The 22,326-nt window shown below is 37.8% G+C and overlaps 1 protein-coding gene across 1 annotated transcript in view; it reads left to right on the top strand.

The window, feature by feature from the left end:
* The window catches only part of ULK4 (unc-51 like kinase 4), a 669,562-nt gene that overhangs the window by 338,949 nt on the left and 308,287 nt on the right, over positions 1 to 22,326 (top strand). The window contains exon 31 of the mRNA XM_043966928.1: positions 1,633 to 1,681. Coding sequence (XP_043822863.1) covers positions 1,633 to 1,681 — 49 coding nt within the window. The remainder of the gene's footprint in view (positions 1 to 1,632; positions 1,682 to 22,326) is intronic.

Here is a 22,326-nt window from a genome sequence, read left to right as displayed (position 1 = left end):
AAGAAACTATCAAAAAAATTATGCTTCAATCTGTTTTCAGATACCATCAATTCTTTCTCTATAGATGGATTGCCATTTTCATAAATGTTTCAGAGTTATCTTGGAGCATTGCATTGCTGAAAATAACCAAGTCATTTTCAGCAGGTCATCTTAAACTATTGTTGTTATTTTGTATACAGTACATTTCAATCTTCATCAGTTCATGTAGGTCTTTCCAGGTTTTTCTGATAGCATCCTGCTCATCTTTTTTGTTTGTTTCCAATAAAGTAACTAACAAAAAAAATTGTTTCAATTCTGTTATCAAATGCCATCAGTTCTCTCTGTAGATGGATTGCATTTAAAGTGAATTTTAACCTGCTTATAACTGAAACTTGATTTTTGCCTGGTTTTGATAGAAATATTATTAAAATGTTTTATTTCCTTTCTGGATTAGTAAGCATAATATACTGAATATGATTTAAACCCAAGATCGTTGTTATTTAACATCAGTGGCTGAACTGAATCTATTTTCTTGGAACCTCCAGTATTACTTTTCATTTGTTTTTGACTGCCTTTACTGTTATAAAGGCTGATGTATCTTAAATTGATTAGGCCACCTGATATGGTGCTGTTTTAGGTAACTGTGGGTACATGAAGGTATTAACCAAGTTGCAATCTATTTGGCTAATCATTTTAAGCTCCAGTGTTATGATCTTGGTCAATTAACTCTATACAGAGCAGGTAGGACTTGTTAACACACGCTAAAAAGTAGTCGATTTTTATTCTCTGAGTACAAGAATTAGGTTTAATAAAGTTAATTTTTAAAAATTCAAATATACCTCTATCCTCATTTCCTCCATTCAGTAAATTAGGTACTTGCCAAATTATATTGTATTAGGTACTTTAAATACCATACTTTCCCACGAAGAAAAAGTGATTTTGAAAAAGCAAAAGGAGTTTGAGTCTCAGACTGAAACACTATTTGGCGACTGTAGCAACATGCTCAACAAAATCTTACGTTATCTTAAAATCCTAATCTATGTTAAAATAGTTGATATTTGAGGTCCTTTGTGACTTACTGCTTGGAAAAACTCTCATGTTACAGTAGATGACAATTTATTTCCAGCTTTGGTGGGGGAAATGCCTAGAGTCTAATGGCTGATTGGTGTCCAAATTTTTAAAAAAACTAAAGATGATGAAAATTCATTGTACATTAATTCGTTAATGCAGAAGAGATAGCTAATGAGGCATACATAAAAAATTAGAATGTGGCATGCTTATAATTTAACTGCAGTGTGAGTTGTTAGTTCAAATTATTTCACAGTCTACATTACCTATTTGATAGTCTTTATAGTATTTCTGCATTTTAATTAATTTTCCCTATTTTAAAAATATTAATCTACTTAAGAGTTCCGCTCACTTACTTCAGATCAGTAAGGCAACGCTAGTAGTCAATTGCAAAGAAGCCCCATATTTCTTGAGTTTAATAGATTCACTGAGTGTATTAAAGTGAACATTAGTCCAAGGCTATGTTTCTTGGCCCCAGATTTTCCTAATAATAAAGAATTGGAGCTGCACTGTTCCATATTTAAATGCAGTGGTTTAAGTATCAATCATTGTCATATGTTATTTCTTCTTTCTCTTCTTTTACAGCCTTGTTGAAGAAAGCAAACTGATCCCAGTTCTTTTTGAAGTAATTCTGGTAAGACAAGAAATGAAGGCTTTTAAGTCAAAAGAGTGAAATGAAAAAAAAAATGATGGATGGTCTATTGAAAATAGCCTTTTACTAAGAATCCAGAGACATCAGTTCTAGCCCTAGCTCTTTCATTAACTATCTCTATAATTTTAGTCAAGTCACTCAACCCAGCTGTGCCTCAATGTCCTCATCTTTAAACCGAAGAGGCGGGACTAAAACCTGCCTTCTGAGCTTGGGATGCCCAGCCCCTCCAAGAGATTCATGGATAGATTTCTGTGAATCTGGAAGGGAAAAAATGGCATCTTTATTTTCACTAATGTCTAGCTAAAATTTAGCATTTCTTTCAATTATGATTGAAGGCAACATTATTATTCTTTAAGGTATGTTGTTAGAGTGTCCTGGGATGGAGTTTAGAGAGCCCTGGACTCTGAATCAACCCCCCTGGCTAAGGAGGCCTGGCTCTACACCCAGTTAGATGTATAACTTCGGGCAACTTTGCCTAATCTCTCTGATCCAGTTTCCTTGTCTCTAAAAGATAGAAAAAATACTTGTACTATGTCACTGTATTGTTTTGATGAAGGTACCTTTTAAATGTGAGGCATTCTATATGAATTCTTATGATTAAGATTCTACTTCTCAAAGTCTTACTATAATGCCTTATCATGGGTTAAGAGGTGACCCTAGATTCTTGAAGACTATACCATTAGGCAGTTAATCAACAAGAATTTATTAAGTGCCTACTATGTGCCACACACTGTTCCAGTGTTGCAGTTCCAAAAAGCCCTGGCTAGTTCTGCCATGTTGGAAAGGCTCCAAGTATTGGCCCTAGCACAGAAGAAGACTATATTTACTTTCTAAAGACCAGGCAAGCTGAGTATGGAGAGGTTCATCAACAGTTGGCTAACCTCTTGGTGATGAATTTTCTTTGGTCATGGCAGCCCATGAAACAAAGAACATATTAAATGGCCATTGATCCTATACAACCTACTTCGTCTTTTATGCTCATGGTGAGAGGGTGTCAGGAAAGGGGGAAGAAAGTGCTGAGAATCATATTGCTTTTAGGTTACCTAGAAACATTAACTTGGGGTGTTGATACTCAAAAAGGGGCTTCTTCAGGGGGCAGCTAGGTGGCACAGTGGATAAAGCACTGGCCCTGGATTCAGGAGGACCTAAGTTCAAAGCTGACCTGAGACACTTGACACTTCCTAACTGTGTGACCCTGGGCAAGTCACTTAACCCTCATTGCCCCACAGAAAAGAGCTTCTTCTCTAGTGACCAGGGAGTGGACATAGAGCTGGAGGAACCGAGCCATATCAATCTTGACATCCTTGCTGTATTTGAAGCCAGAAGAAAAAAGGAAGTTGCAACTCAGTCAATGAAATGATGGCTCACAGATTCTCCTTGAGAAGGCAAATAAAGGAATTGGCGAGTTGATTTTATCTTGTGTTCAAAGACAAGAAGAGATTTCTTTCCATGGGACACTTGGTCATCATGTGTTTTAGTGCTTGTGCTAAATACTTACAGACATGAACATGAAAATAATTGCAGCTTATATGCCAACATCTCTAGCAGAGAATTAAGAGGCGGAAAAACCCTAGGAAGAGGTCAGCAAGTTGCTGAGAATTAGATCAACATATGCTTTGATATTTGATGGCTACAAAAGTGGTCATAGGTGAGGTTGGTGAAAACTTATGTTGGCAGTTATGGTTCAAGAATAAGGAATGAGAGAGGTCACCGAGTTGTAGATTACACAGAAGCCCCAGAATTGTACATCAGATTTTTTTTCTCTGAGAAAAGAATTGGAAGGCACTGGACAAGGTGAGCACCAAATAACATAACAAAAATGAACTTAATTATATTTTGACAGGAAACAACTTTATTACTCGTTTGCGAGTCATTCCTGAATCTGCCATCAGCATAAGGTCACACAAACAGCTTGTTAGAGCGAAAATCAAAATTAATAGAAAGTTAGAAAAAATGGATTAAAATGAGAAAAATATATGGCATGCAATTAAGCTCTGACCTATTAAAATAATTGTTCAAGTGGAAAAATGGGAAAGGATAGGAGAGAACATCAACACCAATTATATTGCATATGGACATTTAACAAATGTAAATCAGTTGCTACAGTGAAAAGACCAAAAGAACCAAAAACCCATTGTCACCATACACCTGCCCTACACAACAAGCAAAGAGACATGATATGATAGTCCAGGGCAAGCATTGCTTAGAAAGTAAATATATTTGTGAACAAGCTCTTGGAGAAAGATGCTAGAAGGTTAAGGGCAGTTAACAGTTGAAAAAAACAAAAGCACAATAGAGGACAAAGCTAGTGCTTAAAAAAAAAATTCTCCCAATCAAATTGGAAGGAAGTCCATAAAATAGTAACAGAAATTATAGATTAGTTGGAAAATTAATTTTATGAGGAGTAACTGAAAGAGCTAAATTTTGCATGTAATTCTAGCTCATGAGTGATCAAAAGGTGTAACTGTCAAGGAAAAATAAATATTTAAAATAATAAAGACAATGTAACAAAGCAGGAAGTGAGAATTTAGAAAAATGAAAAATTGACTGCTAGGAAAAATGCCTATGATTCTTGGGTCAGGTGAAGTCTTTATTTTGGCACTTTTATACTTCCTTGCTTTTCTGTATCATATGTTGATACCAAAGTCCAACTCTGATACCTTGTCTTGGCTTAGAAGTGACGGAATTCTCAATTATCAGTGTAGTACAGGCTCTGCTGGATCCTGCCATATTGGATAGGCTTCAGGCATTTCAGATCTAGCAATGAACAACATTTCCATCATTCAGGGATCAACCTAGATAAATCAATAGAAGCAAAGCATGAGGAGATTGGCTATCAGACAAAATGTGTTTTTAGCCATAAGAGCTCCTAAAGCCACTCTGCTAAGATGAAGAGATGTTGCAATCTACAATAATGGAGGAAATACCCTCACTGATAAATCTTAAATCCTTGAAGAGTTAAGTATAATGACTCTGCTACAACAAGTCTGTAAGTTCCTTGGAGGAAAGGCTAAATTTTGTGTGTGTCTGTGTTCTTTGGATCTACCAAGCTTATTTGATACTGTCTGCACAATTGATATTCTGCTAATATTGGTTAGTTTTTCTACAACCCCTTGTATGTGGTACACATTAGACTGTGATCGCCTTGAGGTCCAGGGTCATTCTTTTGCTTTTCTTCATATCCCCAGTGCTTAGCATAGTGCCTGGCACATAGTAGGTGCTTATTAATGCTAGTGGACAAACTAACTATTGGGCATTTAATAAATGTTTGAAAGAATAAGAAGAGGTCAGTATTTTGTCTGATTGCTCTATCTTCAGCCCTCTTCCTTTTCTTCTTGATTTCAGAATGGTAGGAAAGGGAAAGGTAAAAAAGAAATAACTATTTTAAGATAATTGCTTTCAAACTGGAAGGGACTTTCTAGGTCTTCTTCTGTATTTAACCCCTTTATTTTACACAGAGGAAACTGAGGCCTGAAGATGTTATGCCATGTATTCATGGAGCCTGGGTCCACTGACTCTGCACTAATAACCTGTCTCTCCATAAAGTACTTGTATTGGCCAGCATAAACAACTGATATGATATCAATTGAAACCATGTGTTTCTAGGCTATTGCTCCTACTGCCCATTCTCCTTCATTGTCTGGAGCAAGGCCTTTCATAAAAGAGGTGTGTGGTAAAGGATTATTAGACTGAATTGAATTTTTGTCATCTTAGTGTTGGAGGAGCCAAGCATTTCCAACAACCCCTGGCAAAATTTTATCAGTTTATTTGGGCTGATGGTAAAATTCAAATTATCTAGCCTAGAAGAGGCCAGCATTGCTTTTGTCCTCACTTGTGATTCCCACATCTCAAGGCAGATGTAAAAAATTACTATTGGAACTGACAGTAAAGCCAATGATTCTTTTTACCCATCCCTTAACCACTAACCATAAAGTTTATTCTTAAACAAAGAATTCAGTACACTTGCTATTTATAGGATTTAGAGTGTCAGCAGAAGGCTACTGGTGTTGATTAAGTTAAGCAAGAGCCTCTGAGCATATGCTGTCTGCTGCTGTTTGCATTAGTTTTCTTGGTTAACCATAAAAAAGCAGATTCTATGCACTTATCCAGAGTTGTGAACAATTTCTCACATTGTGCCTGGAAACCTGACAAACAAATCAGTTTGCTGAATTATGAGGAAAAAAATTTAAATATTTAAAAGGGACCTTTTAATATTTCTGGTAGGGGAAATTGAGTTGAAAATTGATTAGAAGTACCAAATTTTGGGGAATAAAACTTCAGAGAGGACAGTGAAGGAGAGATGATTATCATATATTATTTCAATGTGCAATCTGAGCAGTGGCTTTCAGTAGAAGCCCAACCAAAAAAAAAATAGTATCACAATAGAGATACTGAATCTTAATTCTATTCTAAAATACTGTTCATTAGGCTGACTTATCTGTATACATAGATTGCAGTCTTCCCTGTGTTTGTTGACTTGTCTCACAGTTTAGTAAGGGTTTACTAAAGTATATCGGGTCAAATAGGAACTACTTTCCCCATTGTGTACATGGACCATGCCCGTTGATTAGAATACACTTTTTTGAGTCCCATGGCTCCTTAGAGGGTTTCAGTACTAATTCTGCCATCCTCAGAATCATCTAGATTTTTCAGAATCTGTGTCACAAGGGAACAGGCTATTCTCAAAAATTGCTTAGTTCATAGGCCATTACTACTTTCCATTGGCTAATGAGGAAGTCCAGCCAACTATCCAGTAGGAGGTAGGTGGTTTAAATGCATTTTCTTTTGTAGGACTCTAACCCTTCCCTGGAGCTATTTTATTAATGGGCAACTCACCCACTCTCTCCTCAACTTGATATGCAGAGTGTTCCTTGACCCTGGAGAATGGGCATGTTCCTGAGTTTGATCTATATGTGATAGGGAAGGGCACCATGGCTCCCAGTCTATCTGTTCCTTTGTGAGAGGCAAAGGAAATTGAATTTGTAGGCAATAGGAAGCTGTTGGCAATATGTGAACAGATGAGTGACATGACTATATCTATGGAGGAACAAGTTTATTCTGGGATGAAGGGAAAGGGGAGATTAGAGGCAAGAAGACCTTCTAGCTATTACACCATTAAGTCTTACACCGAGTCGTAATGGGAGTCTCTTGTAATAGGATGGTAACAGTGGAAATAGAGAGATGCAAGAGTTGCTACCGAGACCAAATCACTTCAATTTTGTAACTGTTTGGCTAGCATAAGTGAGGGGAGGAAGAGTCAAAGACAACCCCAAGGTTCAGAGCATGGGTTTTAAAAGGAAATGGTTTATTGTTGTTGTGTTCGGGCATTTTCAGCCATGTCCAACTCTTTGTGACCCCATTTGGTGTTTTCTTGGCAGAGATACAGGAATGGTTTGCTGTTTCCTTCTCTAGCTCATTTTACAGATGAAGAAACTGAGGCAAACAGGGTTAGTGACTAGCCATGGGTCACATAACTAGTACATGTATGAAGCCATATTTGAACTCAGGAAGCTGTCTTCCTGACTGGGTCCAGGGCTTTATCCACTGTGCCACCTAGCTGCCCTAAAGAAATGGTAGTTCTGTAGAAAAAAAAATAGGCTAATCATAAAGATAAGCAAGTTTACAGGAAAAGAGCTTGGTTTGGGACATGTTGAGTTTCAAATGCTAGTCAAGATGCCCTGTAGGGAACTGGAGGTAATGGGTCTGCATTTCATGACTACTTTAATGTGCATACCCAATGGGTATATATTTTTTAACTTAATTCAATTTCTTATATTAAAATGAATTAAAGGAACATAGTATGAAATGCAATAAGAATAACAGTGAGTATTTAAGTATTTACTTGATAATTCTCTTTCAGTAAACATCAATGTGTCATTTCCTATAATGAAATCATTTGGAATAGTAAGCACTCCTTTGAGTGCCCCTTAGGCGTTTCAGCATTTCCCAGTACCCTCACTGCTTCCAGGTTTCCTTATCAAGCACGCTGAAGACTTCTTTATCCTAAATAGAACCCTTTTCCTCAATGCATCTGAACCCCATAAGCTGTCATCCTCTGCTTCCTCTTCCCCATGACTGTTTGCAATTGGGGGCCACACTTGTTGCTTCCATTTCTGTGCCACCCATTTTGCTCTTTGACTCTTTACAAGCTTATCTCTCTGACCATTCCATGGGAGATACTTTCTCAAAGATTATCAGTGTCCTCCTCATAAAGGTAATTGAGCAGTGGGATGAGGTGGTTCAACAAGCTGCCCCAATGAAGATCATCCTTTGAATCTTGGGACCATTGTCTTGGAGCTGAAAGAGAACACAGAGGCCATTTTGTCAAAGCCCCTCATTTTACAGATGAGAAAATAGAGGCTGAGGGAGTGGGGTTAGTGCCCAAGGTCACATAGAAATTGAGTCAGAGGTGAGATTCCGATCTCATCCATCTGAGATCCTTCCTGTAGAGCCAAAGACTCAAAGATAAGAGACGGTCACTCAGGGACTTGCTCTGGAAGTTTGAAGGCTCACAAATAGTAAAAGAATTTTGTAAAAATTCCAGTATGACATGACTGATTTTGTTCTTCATCTGTCTGTGGGATTTTCACTTTCCTATATCCGGTCTTAGCTGTTTCTTCTTTCTTTGTTCCTAGGAGCTTACCATTTTAAGATATTTGCCGCAAAAATTGGCTCAAAATTTGTGTGTGTGTGTGTGTGTGTGTGTGTGTGTGTGAATCAAGGAAGTGATATATTCTGTGCTATTGTAGAGGATGTGTTTTGGAATGTATGACAATCATACCAGGTAGATAACTCAGCTTTGTAGATTACAGTCAATAGGCTGCATTAAGCATCTTCCAATAACTTTCCCACAAGGAAATATGCATACACACATATGTATGTATACATTCATACACAGTGGGTTTGTTTGGTTTTTTTTCTGGACAGTCTTTTTGAATGTTTACAGAGACTTTCCCCTTGACTTTTTTGGTGATAAATTTCAGAGGATGCATTTTTTTTTTTTTACTACTTTTATAATGAGCAACAGCATACTGAGCAAGAGATCATGAATAGGCAATGCTTTGCAAAGGCAGCAAATGAGATTAAACATGAAATCTGGTTTATTCTTTTTATGGCTAATGTCAGTGCAATGTGCACTAAAAATATCCACGTGTGTTTGATGTTTGCTTAGATTAAAATTCACGTTATGGTCCTTTGCTGAAATTAGTCAAAACATGAATGTTATTCTTTTGTTTTTATTGTAATGGGGCTTCTGTGCTATTCACAAGTGAATAGTCCCTGCTACTCCATCTTACTCTATAGTAACTTCTATGCTTAGTTGTAAAAATGATTCATTTTGTTATCTGTGGCAGGTTTTCCTTTGAAATATATTACCTATGCACTTTAGAAGATTGCTCACATATGTCTCTCTGTCTGTCTCTTCTTCTGTGATATCCTATATCTGTTGGAAGAAAGTGGCCTTTTTATGTCATTCCTCAGTGTTTTATAGGGTTTTCCCCCCTCTAGCTCCAGGTAGGTATTTTAAAGAAATTATTAAAGAACTGTATTAGAAAGTCAAGTTAAAAAGAGAAAGGAGTTGCATACCTGGTTTGCTAGATTAAAGGGGTTGGTGATGTGGTAGGAGTAGTTCATAAATGATTTTAAAAATTGTATATAGTCTCTATAATAAGTTATTTTTAGATCTTTGCCTTTTAAAAAGTATACAAGACTACATATGTATGTATAGACCCCAAAACTTCTTGTAACAGTCACTGGTGCCCTAAACCAGTCAAAAGAAACAGTTTGTTTTTAAGAATACCTGCCTTTACAGTCTCATCCCTTCCAACTCTCATCTCTTTTTAACTCTAAGGCCCTTTCCAGTGTCCTTTCCTTGGCTTTTTAAATGTTCCACATTGACATTTAGTATGCTACACTTCATTCAAATAAACAACATATTGTTTGGTGAAGGATTCTTAAGCCAGTCTCATTTCCAGTCATAGCAGAAAGACAGGTATGGTAGGCCAGAGCTGAGCTATATACTTTTATTCCCCTCTTGTAAAGCATTCTGAGTAGTAGGAAGAGCCATGAGACTTGGGTACGTGTCTTGGTCTAACACAAGCTAGCCATGGGACTGGGTGGGGGAAAGTCATTCCAGCTGAACCTCCATTTTCTCATGTGTAAAGTGGTGAAGATGATCAATGATACTCAAACTGCCTGTCTTATCTAGTCTTTCTAAAGAGCTTTATTGATGCCCTTGATTTCATTCTCACAGTCATATCTTTGCTCTCTCCTTCTACAACACTGTATACTCCCCCCCCCCGCCCCCTCACACACACACACACACACACACACACACACACACACACACACACACATACACCGTTTCCCTTGACTAGTTTCTGCTAGAGTGCTTCCCAGGTTTTCTAGCAATCCTTGTCAAATAGGTAGCTCTTTCCTGGTTTTTCCTTTTTTTGTTTTCTTTGTTTTGTTTTGTTTTGAAATTAAAAAAAAAAAAATTTCCCTTTCATTATGAAATTGAGAAACACCAACAAATATCAACATTTCCATACATGAAAAAGAGAAAATAAAGACGATTTGCAACCATGAATCTTTACTGCATACTACTTGGTTGTTGTTGTTTTTTTGTATTTCAAATTTAACACGATGTTTCCATCACTGTCCTCTGTCCCCTTTTGAACTTCATTTTGCTTTTTGTACTTATGGGTTTTGTTGAGGGTTTTTTTGCTGGGCAATTGGGCTCAAGTGACTTGCCCAGGGTCACACAGCTAGTAAGTGTCAAGTGTCTGAGGTCAGATTTGAACTCAGGTCCTCCTGAATCCAGGGCTGGTACTCTATCCACTGCGCCACCTAGCTGCCCCTGTACTTATGTTTTTAAATTAAATTTTATTTTTGTCAATGTAAAATCTACTTCTTTCTCTCAGAACTTCTCCTCCCATTTGAGAAAGCAAGATAAACATAATTTCAATTAAAAACATATACATTCAAGCAAAACAAATTTTGGCACTGGCCATGTCCCAAAACCACATATATGTTTTAATTTGCACCTCTCTATCAGGAGGGGAGTAGTATGCTTCATCACAAGTCCTTCTGTAGAATTGTTTTTAGTCATTGTGTAGAACAGGGCACTTATATCCTTCAAAGCTGTTTATTTTTTTAAAATGATATCATTGTTAGAATCTTTATTGACTATTGACTGGCTACTCTCCTCATTGTATTTACTCATTATCAGTTCATACAAATCTTCTCAAGTTTCTCAAAAACAATCGCCATCATCCAGTCTGCCTGAACAGATACATTTAAAGGTATTACTTGGCTTGCCCCCTGCCAACCTACAATTTTCAATGGAAATCTTTTGCACAAATGTCAGACTTTTGAGACCTGAGTTCAAACTTTGCCAAAAGGTCACAGTCAGTTAACATCTCATAGTCCATGATTATATTGTGTCACCATATCAATGGAATTGAGCAAAGGGGAAGAGAAGGAACCAGTTCTGTTTCTCTTTACTTTTAATATTCATGTGAATTTTCTGAAATTTTAGGTGCTGATACTTGTTTATTTTGCATTTGAGTTTAACATAAAATTATACCTTTTTGTTTAGAGGATGGAGGATCATGCATTAGGTCATTTTTTAAATAAATGAAAATTTTTATAACAGTATTGATTCTGCATGTATTTTACAGTAATGCATTAAAAAAATTGAAGTTTAAGTATCATTTCCCCAAAATTTCAGAAGAAAATAGTAGTAAGAACCAGGATTCAAATGCTTAAGGCCAATTTTTAAAAATTCAATTTTATTTTCAGTCTGAATTCTTTCTCCTATCCCCTCTCCTATTGAGAAAATGTGAGATTCAAAACTGGATATACGGAGCATTAATCTCCCCCTTTAAACTTTCCCTTTTATATAAATATCTCCCAGGCCAATAAGAAAAGGAGCCTCTGAGCTTTAATCTGTGAGGGATTAGTTTTTTTTTTTAATTGCTTGGGAATTAATTAGACAACAAAGGTGAAACCAATTAGGGAAATAAGGAAGTAGAAATACAGATGAATAGTCTTAGACCTGTTATGGGGGGAAATGGGGTACAGGTTTGGGGTAGGGATTGGGGTTCTTAGGAATTCCTCTTTAAAGAATTACACCCTCTTGCACACAAAAGCAGTTAGAATAAGATGGTAGTTTATTTAGGGGCAAGGGAAGGGAAGGGGCAGGGGAGGGAAACCATGAAAGAAATCCTTGGACTTCTCATGGGGAGAGATGTATGGAACAAAGCATGTGGCTCTGAGGTACCAATCTCCTCGAGCAGGAGGCTGGTGGGTACTTTTATAAGGGAGTGATGGGGGTGTGGAAAGTGGGAAGACCATCCCACACTGGTGGTGACTGGAGGAGTTGGGTGAGGGGTGGCTGCTAATCTCTCAAGCCATCTCCTCAGAACACAAAAGAAGCAGCCATACCTAATCTTATCTCCCCTGGGGTAAGGGAGATCAGAATGAAGGGTGGAGGTCCTGAAGCTAGCTCAGTCTGATCTGGTTCTGCTTATCTCTCTAGGCATATCTGTTCTCTGGTTTAGTTTCTCAAGGAGAAGATTCCTTGATGTGCCCCAGAGAACTTCTGGGGTACTCTGGGCCCCATGGCAGATCTAAGCTTAGTCGATCCCAGAGATTAAGCTGGTTTAAAGGAATTTAGGATTTTCCTTTATAAAACTCACCGAATCCCAAACTTCCCGCCAAGCTGTGAACCAGTACACACAAAGACCAAACACCAAACACGTGCTTCCGAACCCCGAATCCCAAACTGCCCACCACGGCTAAGTCAAACCGCCAAAGAGAAGGAACTTCTGTTCCCACCCTCACATCCCGGAAGTTCCTCACGTGTTCCTCCCCAAAAGGGAGGTCCTTCAAAAGCCGCTTCAGTAGCATGCGCAATCTCTCAAATGATTCAGCTAAAACTTCCGATATTAATCTTTACCACAAATAATTTTTGCCACAAAAACAAGTAAAACAAAACTCATTACAAACATGTATTCCTACATTAGATGTGTCAAAAATATGCTAAGTCTAAATAAGTCTTTATATCTAGAGGTTGGTAGCATGTTTCAGCATTGAGTGCACTGGAATTGTTGATCAGATTTATTAAGTCTTTCAAAGTTGTTTGTCTTTACACTATTGTTATTATTATACAAATTGTTCTTCTGATTCTGCTTACTTCACTTTGTATCAGTTCATACATTTTTCCAGGTTTCTTTGAAGCCATCTTGATAATTTCTTATAGCACAATAGTATTCCATTAGTTTCATATACCAAATCTTGTTCAGCTATTCACCAGCTGCTGGAAACTCTTTCAGTTTCTAAATCTTTGTCACCACAAAAAGAGCTGCTATAAATCTTTTCCATCTTTCTATGATCTCTTTGACCTAGCAGCAGTATTGCTGGGTCAAAGACTATGCACAGTTTTATAGCTATTTGGACCTAGTTCGAAATTCTTTTCTAGAATGGCCAGACCAATATTCATAGCTCCACCAACAGTGCATTAATGTACCCATTTTCTCATATCCCCTCTAGCAGTTGTCATTTTTTCTTTTTTATCATCTTAGTTAATCTGATGGGTGTGAAATTATATCCCAAAGTAATTTTAATTTGTCTTTTTCTAGTTATTAGTGATTTAGAGCATTTTTAGATGGCTGTTGTTGATAAACTTGAGTTTCATTCTTTGAAAACTGACTGTTTATATCCTTTGACCATTTTTCTATTGGGAAATGGCTCCTATTCTTATAAATTTTAATCAGTTCCCTATATATATCTTGGAAGTGAGAACTTTATTGAAATTTGCTGCAAAGAATTTTCTCCTCTAATTTAGGGCTTTTCTTCTCATATTAACTGCATTGGTTTTGTCTGTGTAAAACTTTAATTTTTGTGATCAAAATTGTGTTTTTTTTTAATCTGCGAATCTCTCAATCTCTTGTTTGATCATATAGTCATCCCATATCCATAGACCTGACAGGGGATTTCTACCCTTTCTCCTCTAATTTGTTTATGATATTTTTTATGTATAGATCATGTCCTCATTTGGATCTTGTCTCGGCATACATTATGAAATGTTGCTCTGTGTGTAGTGTGTGCCAGTCCGCTTTCCAATTTTTGTTGAATAGTGAGTTCTTGCACAAATACCTAAAACCTAGGAGTTTATCAAACACTAGGCTACTGTGCTTGTTTGCTTCTGTGAATTGTATACCTAATCTATTCCAGTGATGAACCTCTCCATTTCTTACCCAGTACCAAATTGTTTTGATGATTTTGGCATTGTGGTATAGTTTGAGATCTGTTACAGCTAGGTTCTGTTCCTCCCCCGTTTTTTTCATTAAATTTCTTTCATATTCTTGACCTTTTTTCCCTCCAGATGAATTTAGTTTTTCTTTTTACTAGCTCTGTAAGGTAAACCTTTGGCAACTTGATTTGTCATTTAGCTAGTATTGTCATTTTTATTATATTGCCTTGGCCTACCTAAAAGCAATTAATATTTCTCCAATTATTTAGATCTGTCTTTATTTGTATAAAGTTGAAAAATTTTGTTCATATAATTCCTGTTTGTGTTGGCAAGTAGACTTCCAAGTATTTTACATTTTATGTCTAACAAATATTAAAAAAAATAATCAGTGGTAAGAAGCCTGATGAAGTAGATAGAAAGCCATCCTGAAGGTAAAGATGACCTGGGTTCAAGTCTGGACTGGCTTAAGTACGTCACTTAACCTCTAAATGTCCTAGGAAACTCTCCAAGACTAAGTTGCAGAAAAAGTGCTGACCTGCATTGAAGAGGATGTTCCTCCCTGGAAGCACTCTTGTACAGAGAGATCTGGTCTGGTCCAAAAGAAAAGAAAGAAAGAAAGAAAGAAAGAAAGGAAGGAAGGAAGGAAGGAAGGAAGGAAGGAAGGAAGGAAGGAAGGAAGGAAGGAAGGAAGGAAGGAAGGAAGGAAGGAAGGAAGGAAGGAAGGAAGGAAGGAAGGAAGGAAGGAAGGAAGGAAGGAAGGAAGGAAGGAAGGAAGGAAGGAAGGAAGGAAGGAAGGAAGGAAGGAAGGAAGGAAGGAAGGAAGGAAGGAAGGAAGGAAGGAAGGAAGGAAGGAAGGAAGGAAGGAAGGAAGGAAGGAAGGAAGGAAGGAAGGAAGGAAGGAAGGAAGGAAGGAAGAAAGAAAGAAAGAAGAAGCCAGCAGCTCATCGTTAGACTTGTAAGGCATGCTCAGACTTACAAAGAATTTAAAAGCTCTTTTTCAAACCACATCTTTGCTAAATGTGGCACATAACTTTCTCATTCCTCTCTCTTAGTAGAGAATAGTTATTTCAAAACTTCATTTATTTCATTTACAAGTTTATGCTTCTGTGTGTTGTTTGCATGTCAGTTGTTTTGATCACCCATCCGGTAACTCATTTTGGTGGGTGATGGAGAAGAGCACAATGAAATATCCTTTTTGCTTCCACAAGGGAAAGAGGATATTGCATCTTTTCTTATATCATGGAGGTCTTAATGATACCTTGATGTTTATTCTTGATAGCAGCACAAATAATTCCGTTTTTCTATTTGTATTTTGGTTCAGTCTTCTTTTAGATTTCACTGTGGACATACTGCATGTATTCCCACAATACCATGCTCCCTGTTTTCTAGTGTTATCTTTTTTCTGCACGACATAAACAATAGCCATCCAATCATTGTTGCATTGTGATGTCAATTTTATGGATTATAGGTTACTTGTGTTATGTATGTTTTTGTAAAAAAAATAATTAATAATCTAGTCTAAAAAATTATATAATTTTGGATTTATATGAAAATTATGATTATATGAAAAATTATAGGTTTAGAAAAATTATAATTGGGCCGTAAGTCCTGCCGCAGTCGCCATTCAAATGTGGAAATATTTTTAAATGACTAGCCTAAATTTGGGGGGCTAATCTGATTGGGGTACTTAATCTGGGACTTTTGACTGTTTGGCTGTCTGACTGCGTTTAATTTAATATGGGCCATTTATAAAGTTCCACCACACTGCTCCACTCCCAAATTGATAAGATAGAGATTAAGAAGCCTCTTAACCAAATAATCAAAACAGAGTTTATCCATGAGACACCACTGAAAACTAAGAATACAGGGAAATAAAATGTGCAACCCGACTGCTTTCCCGTGGCCTCTTTCCACTGCATCTCTTTCCCACCTGCTGCGCTTTGAACTTTTTGAATACAATAAGGGCCTTAGCTGCCTCCGGCCTCAGGGCACGTTACACTTTATTCTAACTCTGAGCCCCTTTCACTTTGTAAATCCCCCTGCTTCTAACTTTCCTCTCCTTACTGCCACTGCTGAACCCATGTTTCTCTCTCACCGACCTTCTGTCTGTCTGCTCCGTCAGTCTGCCCATCGGCCTCTCTTTTCCTACTCCTAGTCCTTCTAGTCTTCTCCTGCATCCTTGTAGCCCCATCTCTAGTCTGTCTTCTTCTGCTCTTTGCCGTCTCCAACCTCTCTAATCTCATCAGCTGCCGCTTGACCTCTTCTCTGCCTCATCTTGTCTGTCTGAACCCCTTCTCAGCCTCTCTCGTCCCTCTTTGTCCGACCAAACCCCCTGCTGTCTAACTCCTATGTCTATATATACCTTTTCTTCTTTCCACTCAAATCTCAGGGCTTCTTGCGCCCCCACAAACCAAGCTAATCTGCCAGCCAGGGCTGCGGCTGGAGGGGTGGGGTGCGCTCCAGCTTCATGTGCTACACCAGAGCCCAGCCTGGACAAGCTCAGGATCTCTCAGATACCTCCGCTCAGGGTGGAGGGAGCTGGGGGCTTCTTCCCCACAGCTGTCTGACCCGGCATCTTGTACAGCCCACGGGGCTTTTTAGCTCAGCTGAAGCGAGCAGGAGAGGCATCAGCACCTCCCACACAGAAGAGACCTTGAGGGCCTAAGGCTTTATGATCTCAGCCTAAATGTAGGGTCCCAAAATCAAAATAAATTTCCACATTTTACATAAATGTTTGGAAGACTGATTTGAACATATTAGAAAAAAACATTTTTCACTTGGCCTAGTGTTTTTAAAAATACTGAAAAGCAATTCATTTTCATTTAGAAGTTCAACACCTGCATATCACCATTTTTTTCAAATGCTACCCTTTTAGAAATTGAGAGAAAAACACTAGATTGGCTATGTCTTACAGAGAAATAATTTACTATCAATTGCACAAAATGTAATGACATTCTTACTACATTACTAAGAATAATGAGGCTTTAAAATAGCATACACCACATGCGTCACTTCCTCACCACCTTCTTTCTTCTTGGTTTCCTTGCGTTCTCACTTTTAACCTCCCCACGGTAGTGAAACTGTTGCTTCCAAGGTCACCAATGACCCCGTCATCAAATTCAGTGACCTTTTTCAGTCCTCTCCCTCCTTAATCTCTCTGCATTATTTGACACTGTTGACCACTTATTCCTTCTTCACAGTCTCTCTTTCCTTGGACCTTCTCCTTCAATAACTGTTCCTTGTCTTTCTCTTCAGTGAATCCTCACTTTCCTACCTTTTAGGGAGAATGTATGCCAGCATTTTGTTCTTGGCCAGGCTCACCTCTCCTTACTACACTCTCTTTTTTGGCCATACTGTCCAGTCCCATGGCTTCCACTATTACCTCGCCAATTAGGATTCCAAAACCTGTTTCTCCAGCCCTGACTTTGTTCCCAGATTCCACACTCAGTTCTCCAAATGCCTGTTAGTCATCTTTATCTACAAGTCCCATTAGCGCCTCAAACTCAACATATCATTGTCTTTCTCTGAAGACTTGGTTCCTCTGCTGCTCTCATTACCACAATTTACTTATTCTCCTCACCAAACCTAAGTACTTATGTAATTTCCTCATTCTGTACCTTTGCTCACTCTCTTCTCTTGGCCTAGAATGTCCTTCCCAGAGCCCCTACATCTATCCCTGAAAGTCCATAGTCAATGTGCCCTGCCCCAGGAACCCTTTGCTGCCTCTACCAGGTTGATTCTGTCTTTCATGTAAAATGCCTTGCTTCCTTTAAGGCTCAACTTGAGTCATAACTCTCCCACACGAGCCCTGTACCAATTCTTGCAATTGATGGTGCTCTTCTTCTTGGGAATTCCAATATTTATATTTTATATTTCCCTCTCTGTGTACATCTTTTCCATGTAAATTCCTTGAGAACAGGGACCATTTTTTTTTCTTTGTATCACCAGTGCCTAGTTTGGTGCATGACAACATAATAGATGTTTAATTAATACTTATAAATTTGATGAATACCATGTTGTTTGCATGTCTCGTTTAAATTTGTCAGGATTTTTTTTTTACATTATCTGTTTTGTGTTGGTATCTTCTCTCAGGATGAGATTATGAGCTTCATAAGGAAACTGTGATAGTTAAATAATTAATTACTATAGACACCAGTTGGGGGCAAGCATATTAATTTATATTATTATACCAGTAAAAGATTGACCATATGTTTCCCTAATTAGTATTGTTTAAATCTATTGGTTTACATGACTTGAATTTGGTCTATATTAAAATGAACTCTAGAGATGACATTTAAGGAAAGACATGCAAAAAACCCCTCATTCAAGTTGCTCAAGGCAAAGTTCATTATCTAGGTGTGGTTTACTCTCATCAGTCTTTCCTTGGCTATCTAGACAAAAGAATCTGTTTCCATTCCTTTTGTTCCCTTGGGTTTGTTCCAGATGAGATTTTCAGAGAAAATCTGAAGTGGAGAGGGAGAAGGGACTGAGAAAATGACCTCCGGGTCCCCCAAGAAATTTATTATTAATAATTCTTTTCTCACAGAATGATGATCGTTCTCTCATAGATGAAGAGCTAGAAGGGCTTTAGAAACCATTTAAGTCCAGCCCCCTAATTTGAAATGCGAGGAAAGGGCAGGTTAAATATGTTATCTAGTGTCCTACTGGCAATGCTCATTTTCTGTTCAGAGCCTCCTTCTACTCTTCTCTCTCTACTATCTTACACAAACATGTCTTGTCTAAGTGTCTTATCTTTCCTGGTGCCTAGTTTAGTCTTCTGGACATAGTAGGAATTCAATAAATATTTGTGTAATTGATTTGACTTAAATAAGAAAAGGGATTGTTTGGATTCCTATTCATCTAAGTCAAGGATCTTGTGATACTACCTAATTGCAATTAGTGTCATTATTTTAGTGTGGTTGTAGGTTTTCTAAATTCCCTTTTTAAAAAGTTTACTTGTAATTTTAATAAAATGATAAAATTGCACTGAATCACAAAATTTGAGAGTTGGAAGGGACCTCTCATTGGCCAGTCACCAATCTACCATAGCCAATCAGTGGTCATCTTTCCTCTGCTTGAAGACTTCCCACACCCTCCCATCTCTAAATCAGGAAAAAGAAGAAAAAAATGCCCACATTGGCCAATGATCTCATCTTCCTTAAGAGAAATTGTCACATATCTACTTACCAAAAGGTAAGAATACCATGATTCTTCCAAATAAAGGCTAATTATTTGTTTATGTACTTTATACAAAGCATTCACAGTCTGTCTTACTGGGGCAGCTAGGTGGTACAGTGGATAGAGCTTAGGCTTGAAATCAGGAAAATTTACTTACTAGCAGTGTGACCTTGAGCAAGTCACTTAACCCCCCACCCAGTTTGTCTCAGTTCCTCATCTGTAAAATGAGCTGAAGAAAGAAATGGCAAACTATTCCGGTATCTTTGCCAAGAAAACCCCAAAATGGGGTCACAAAGAGTCAGGCATAACTGAAATAACTGAACAACAACATGACTGAAAAAAAATTCTTTAAACATGTATAAGAAAACATTATATTGGCTGAGGAAGAAAACGTTTTAGGAATGTAAATAACTTATTATAAATTCACTAATTATTGTATAAGCTGTTCCAAAGCACTGTGACATTCATCCTACCAATTTTGATTATTACTAAGCCTCTGACCCAGTTCAGCACTCATGGCCTAATCATGTACTGAAAATCCATAAAACAGATCCAAGTATATAGTTAGGACCACAGAGCAATTGATGTCCAAATGGAAAATACAAATTGATTTCTATTTAAAATGTGTCACCAGCAAACTAATGTCAAGTGCAGTTGTTATGAAACCCCCATGTTTTCCAGGGAGATAACTTAAGCTCATTATGATTCAGTGTGGCTTTCAATCTATTATCTTCTCTCCTAAGTAAAACTAAATATAGCTTCTAAGTGGAAAAGGGAGTCCAACCCAAACATCTTATTAATTACATGATGTACTTGGATGACATTAAACTTAATGCCTGCACTGAATAACCCAGTTAACAATTTCTTCATCTTACTCTTTCCCCATTTAAATAAAAATGTCATTTGGACTCAAGTGTAAAATTGTGGAAAGGATAGATACTAAAAATTTGGAGTTTGAAGCTGGAGGTCACATTGAATTATTAGATAAAGGTGATACTTATATATACTTTGGTCTCCTAGAGGCAAAACACATCAAGCATAAATAAAGCTATCAGGAGAATACTGTGGTTGAATATGCTAAAAGACTTACTGGCTTCCTGAACCTAAAGCTGAATGGGAAAAATATGTTTAAAACAATTAATGTCTTAGCAATTGCAGGGTTTTGGGTTTTTGTTTTTTTTTTTTGAGTGGGGCAGTGAGGGTTAAGTGACTTGCGCAGGGTCACACAGAGAGTAAGTGTCAAGTGTCTGAGGTCAGATTTGAACTCGGGTCCTTCTGAATCCAAGGCTGGTACTTTATCCACTAAACCACCTAGCTGCCTTGGGCCACCTAGTTGCCTGCAATTGCAGTCTTAATGTATACTTTCAAACTTAATTTATACTTTCAAATAAATTATGACATATTTGGAAAGTATCCTTACAAAAGTCCAAATAAAATTAACAAAACACCCACCCAACCAGCCTAAGGTTCCTCTCAGAATAGAAGAGCTGGATGACACAGTGAAGAAAAAAGCTAAACTTGGAGTCAGAAAGGCCTGAGTTCCTATCTCCCCTCACACTTTTTGACCTCTTTCTGCCTCATCTTTCTCATTTGTAAAATAGTGATATTATACCAGTATTGTTGCAAGTATTAAATGAGATAGCAAACGTACAGCACTTTGTAAAGCAAAATGTGATCCTATGAATATAAATGCTAATTATGATTTCAGACCACTTGACAAAGGGATTAAAAAAAGACCCTACAGAAATCATTGTAAGCAAACTGAACTCTGCCAAGCAGTGCTAGACTGCTAATGGGAATACATGACTGAAAGCAGTTTACCTCTGAACGAAATCTATGCAATAGCTTTAATGCCAGAGTGGAACGAAATGGTTTTTCTTAGGTGCTATCAGCATGAGCTCAGCACTTCGTTGGCAAAGACACATCAAACCTATGGCTGAGTTTTTTAGTTTTGTTTTTGGAAATGGAGAGGTTCATGATGGCAGTTGAAGACCAGGTCACTGGCATCAGAAATTATAAGCATTATCCCGAAGGAGCCCAGACTGAGAGATCAATATAAGTTATGCAAAGAACTAGTAAGTAGAAGGTACAAAAAATATCCCAGGAGGCTGCAAAAAATAAGTACCTGCTGAATACCTAGCAAGACATGAAAGTATAGGGGACAGCTAGGTGGCGCAGTGGATAAAGCAGTGGCCCTGGATTCAGGAGGACCTCTGTTCAAATCCAACCTCAGACACTTGACACTTACTAGCTGTTTGACCCTGTGCAAGTCACTTAACCCTCATTGCCCCGAGGCAGTGGGGGGGAAGACATGAAACAGTGTCTAGAATTTGTCAGAAGCTTTCACCCCTTTATGGATTGATTGATGACAGATTCACATACTTGACCTAGAGACCTCAAAATGTCCTGAAGAACTGAGTCAACAAACTCTCCTGGTACCATAGCATTGCCCTGGATCAAACAGTCCACGTGGCCCAGGATCACCCAAGTGCAGTATTCCCTGATAAGACTTATGAACCATTACCAAATATTCAGAATCTCTAAATTGCATGGACCAGAGAGCTTTCCAATGCAGAGAGCTTGGAGAAGTCAAATCATGTAGACATGGGACAAGATGCCAGTCTTCCCATTTGTTACTGGAGCTGTGCTGTGGTTTCCATTCCGGGTGCCTCTAGAAGATAAACAGACCTCCTTTAAACTTTTATTTAACTATGAAAAACAGTCATTTTATCCACCCATGAAGATGTCTGCAGAATATAAAAATGATGATAGTAGCAATTTGTCCCAGGATTGTTTCTATCTTAACTCCATCAAATAACATGAGAAGTTTTTCTATGATTGTAGTAAAAAATCCCCCAAACCCAAAGAGCTCATCACCCCCATGCAGCTCTCTCATCAAAAAGGAAGGAGAGAATTGATAGATGTTAACAGGGCACATGATAAACATCTTAGAAATCTTATAGAAATACTTTCAGAACAAATAGAACTCATTTCACAAAATAATAGTAAAGGCTAGCAACAGGTACATAGCATGCAGTTTGTCAAACGTAACCGCAGGTGATTTATTTTTGGATGGAGCATATAGAACAGTTAAGATCTAAGAGTGGAATCTTGGTCCTGCATAGTCCACATGCACATAAGCACAACCAACAGCATGTCAATAAGGAAGGATTGAATAAATAAATGAGTCAAG

The sequence above is a fragment of the Dromiciops gliroides genome, chromosome 5, assembly GCF_019393635.1.
Source record: "Dromiciops gliroides isolate mDroGli1 chromosome 5, mDroGli1.pri, whole genome shotgun sequence".
In the NCBI taxonomy this organism is placed as follows: Eukaryota; Metazoa; Chordata; class Mammalia; order Microbiotheria; family Microbiotheriidae; genus Dromiciops; species Dromiciops gliroides.
Note: the sequence above shows the minus strand (reverse complement) of the source record. Positions and strands in the feature narration are given on the sequence as shown.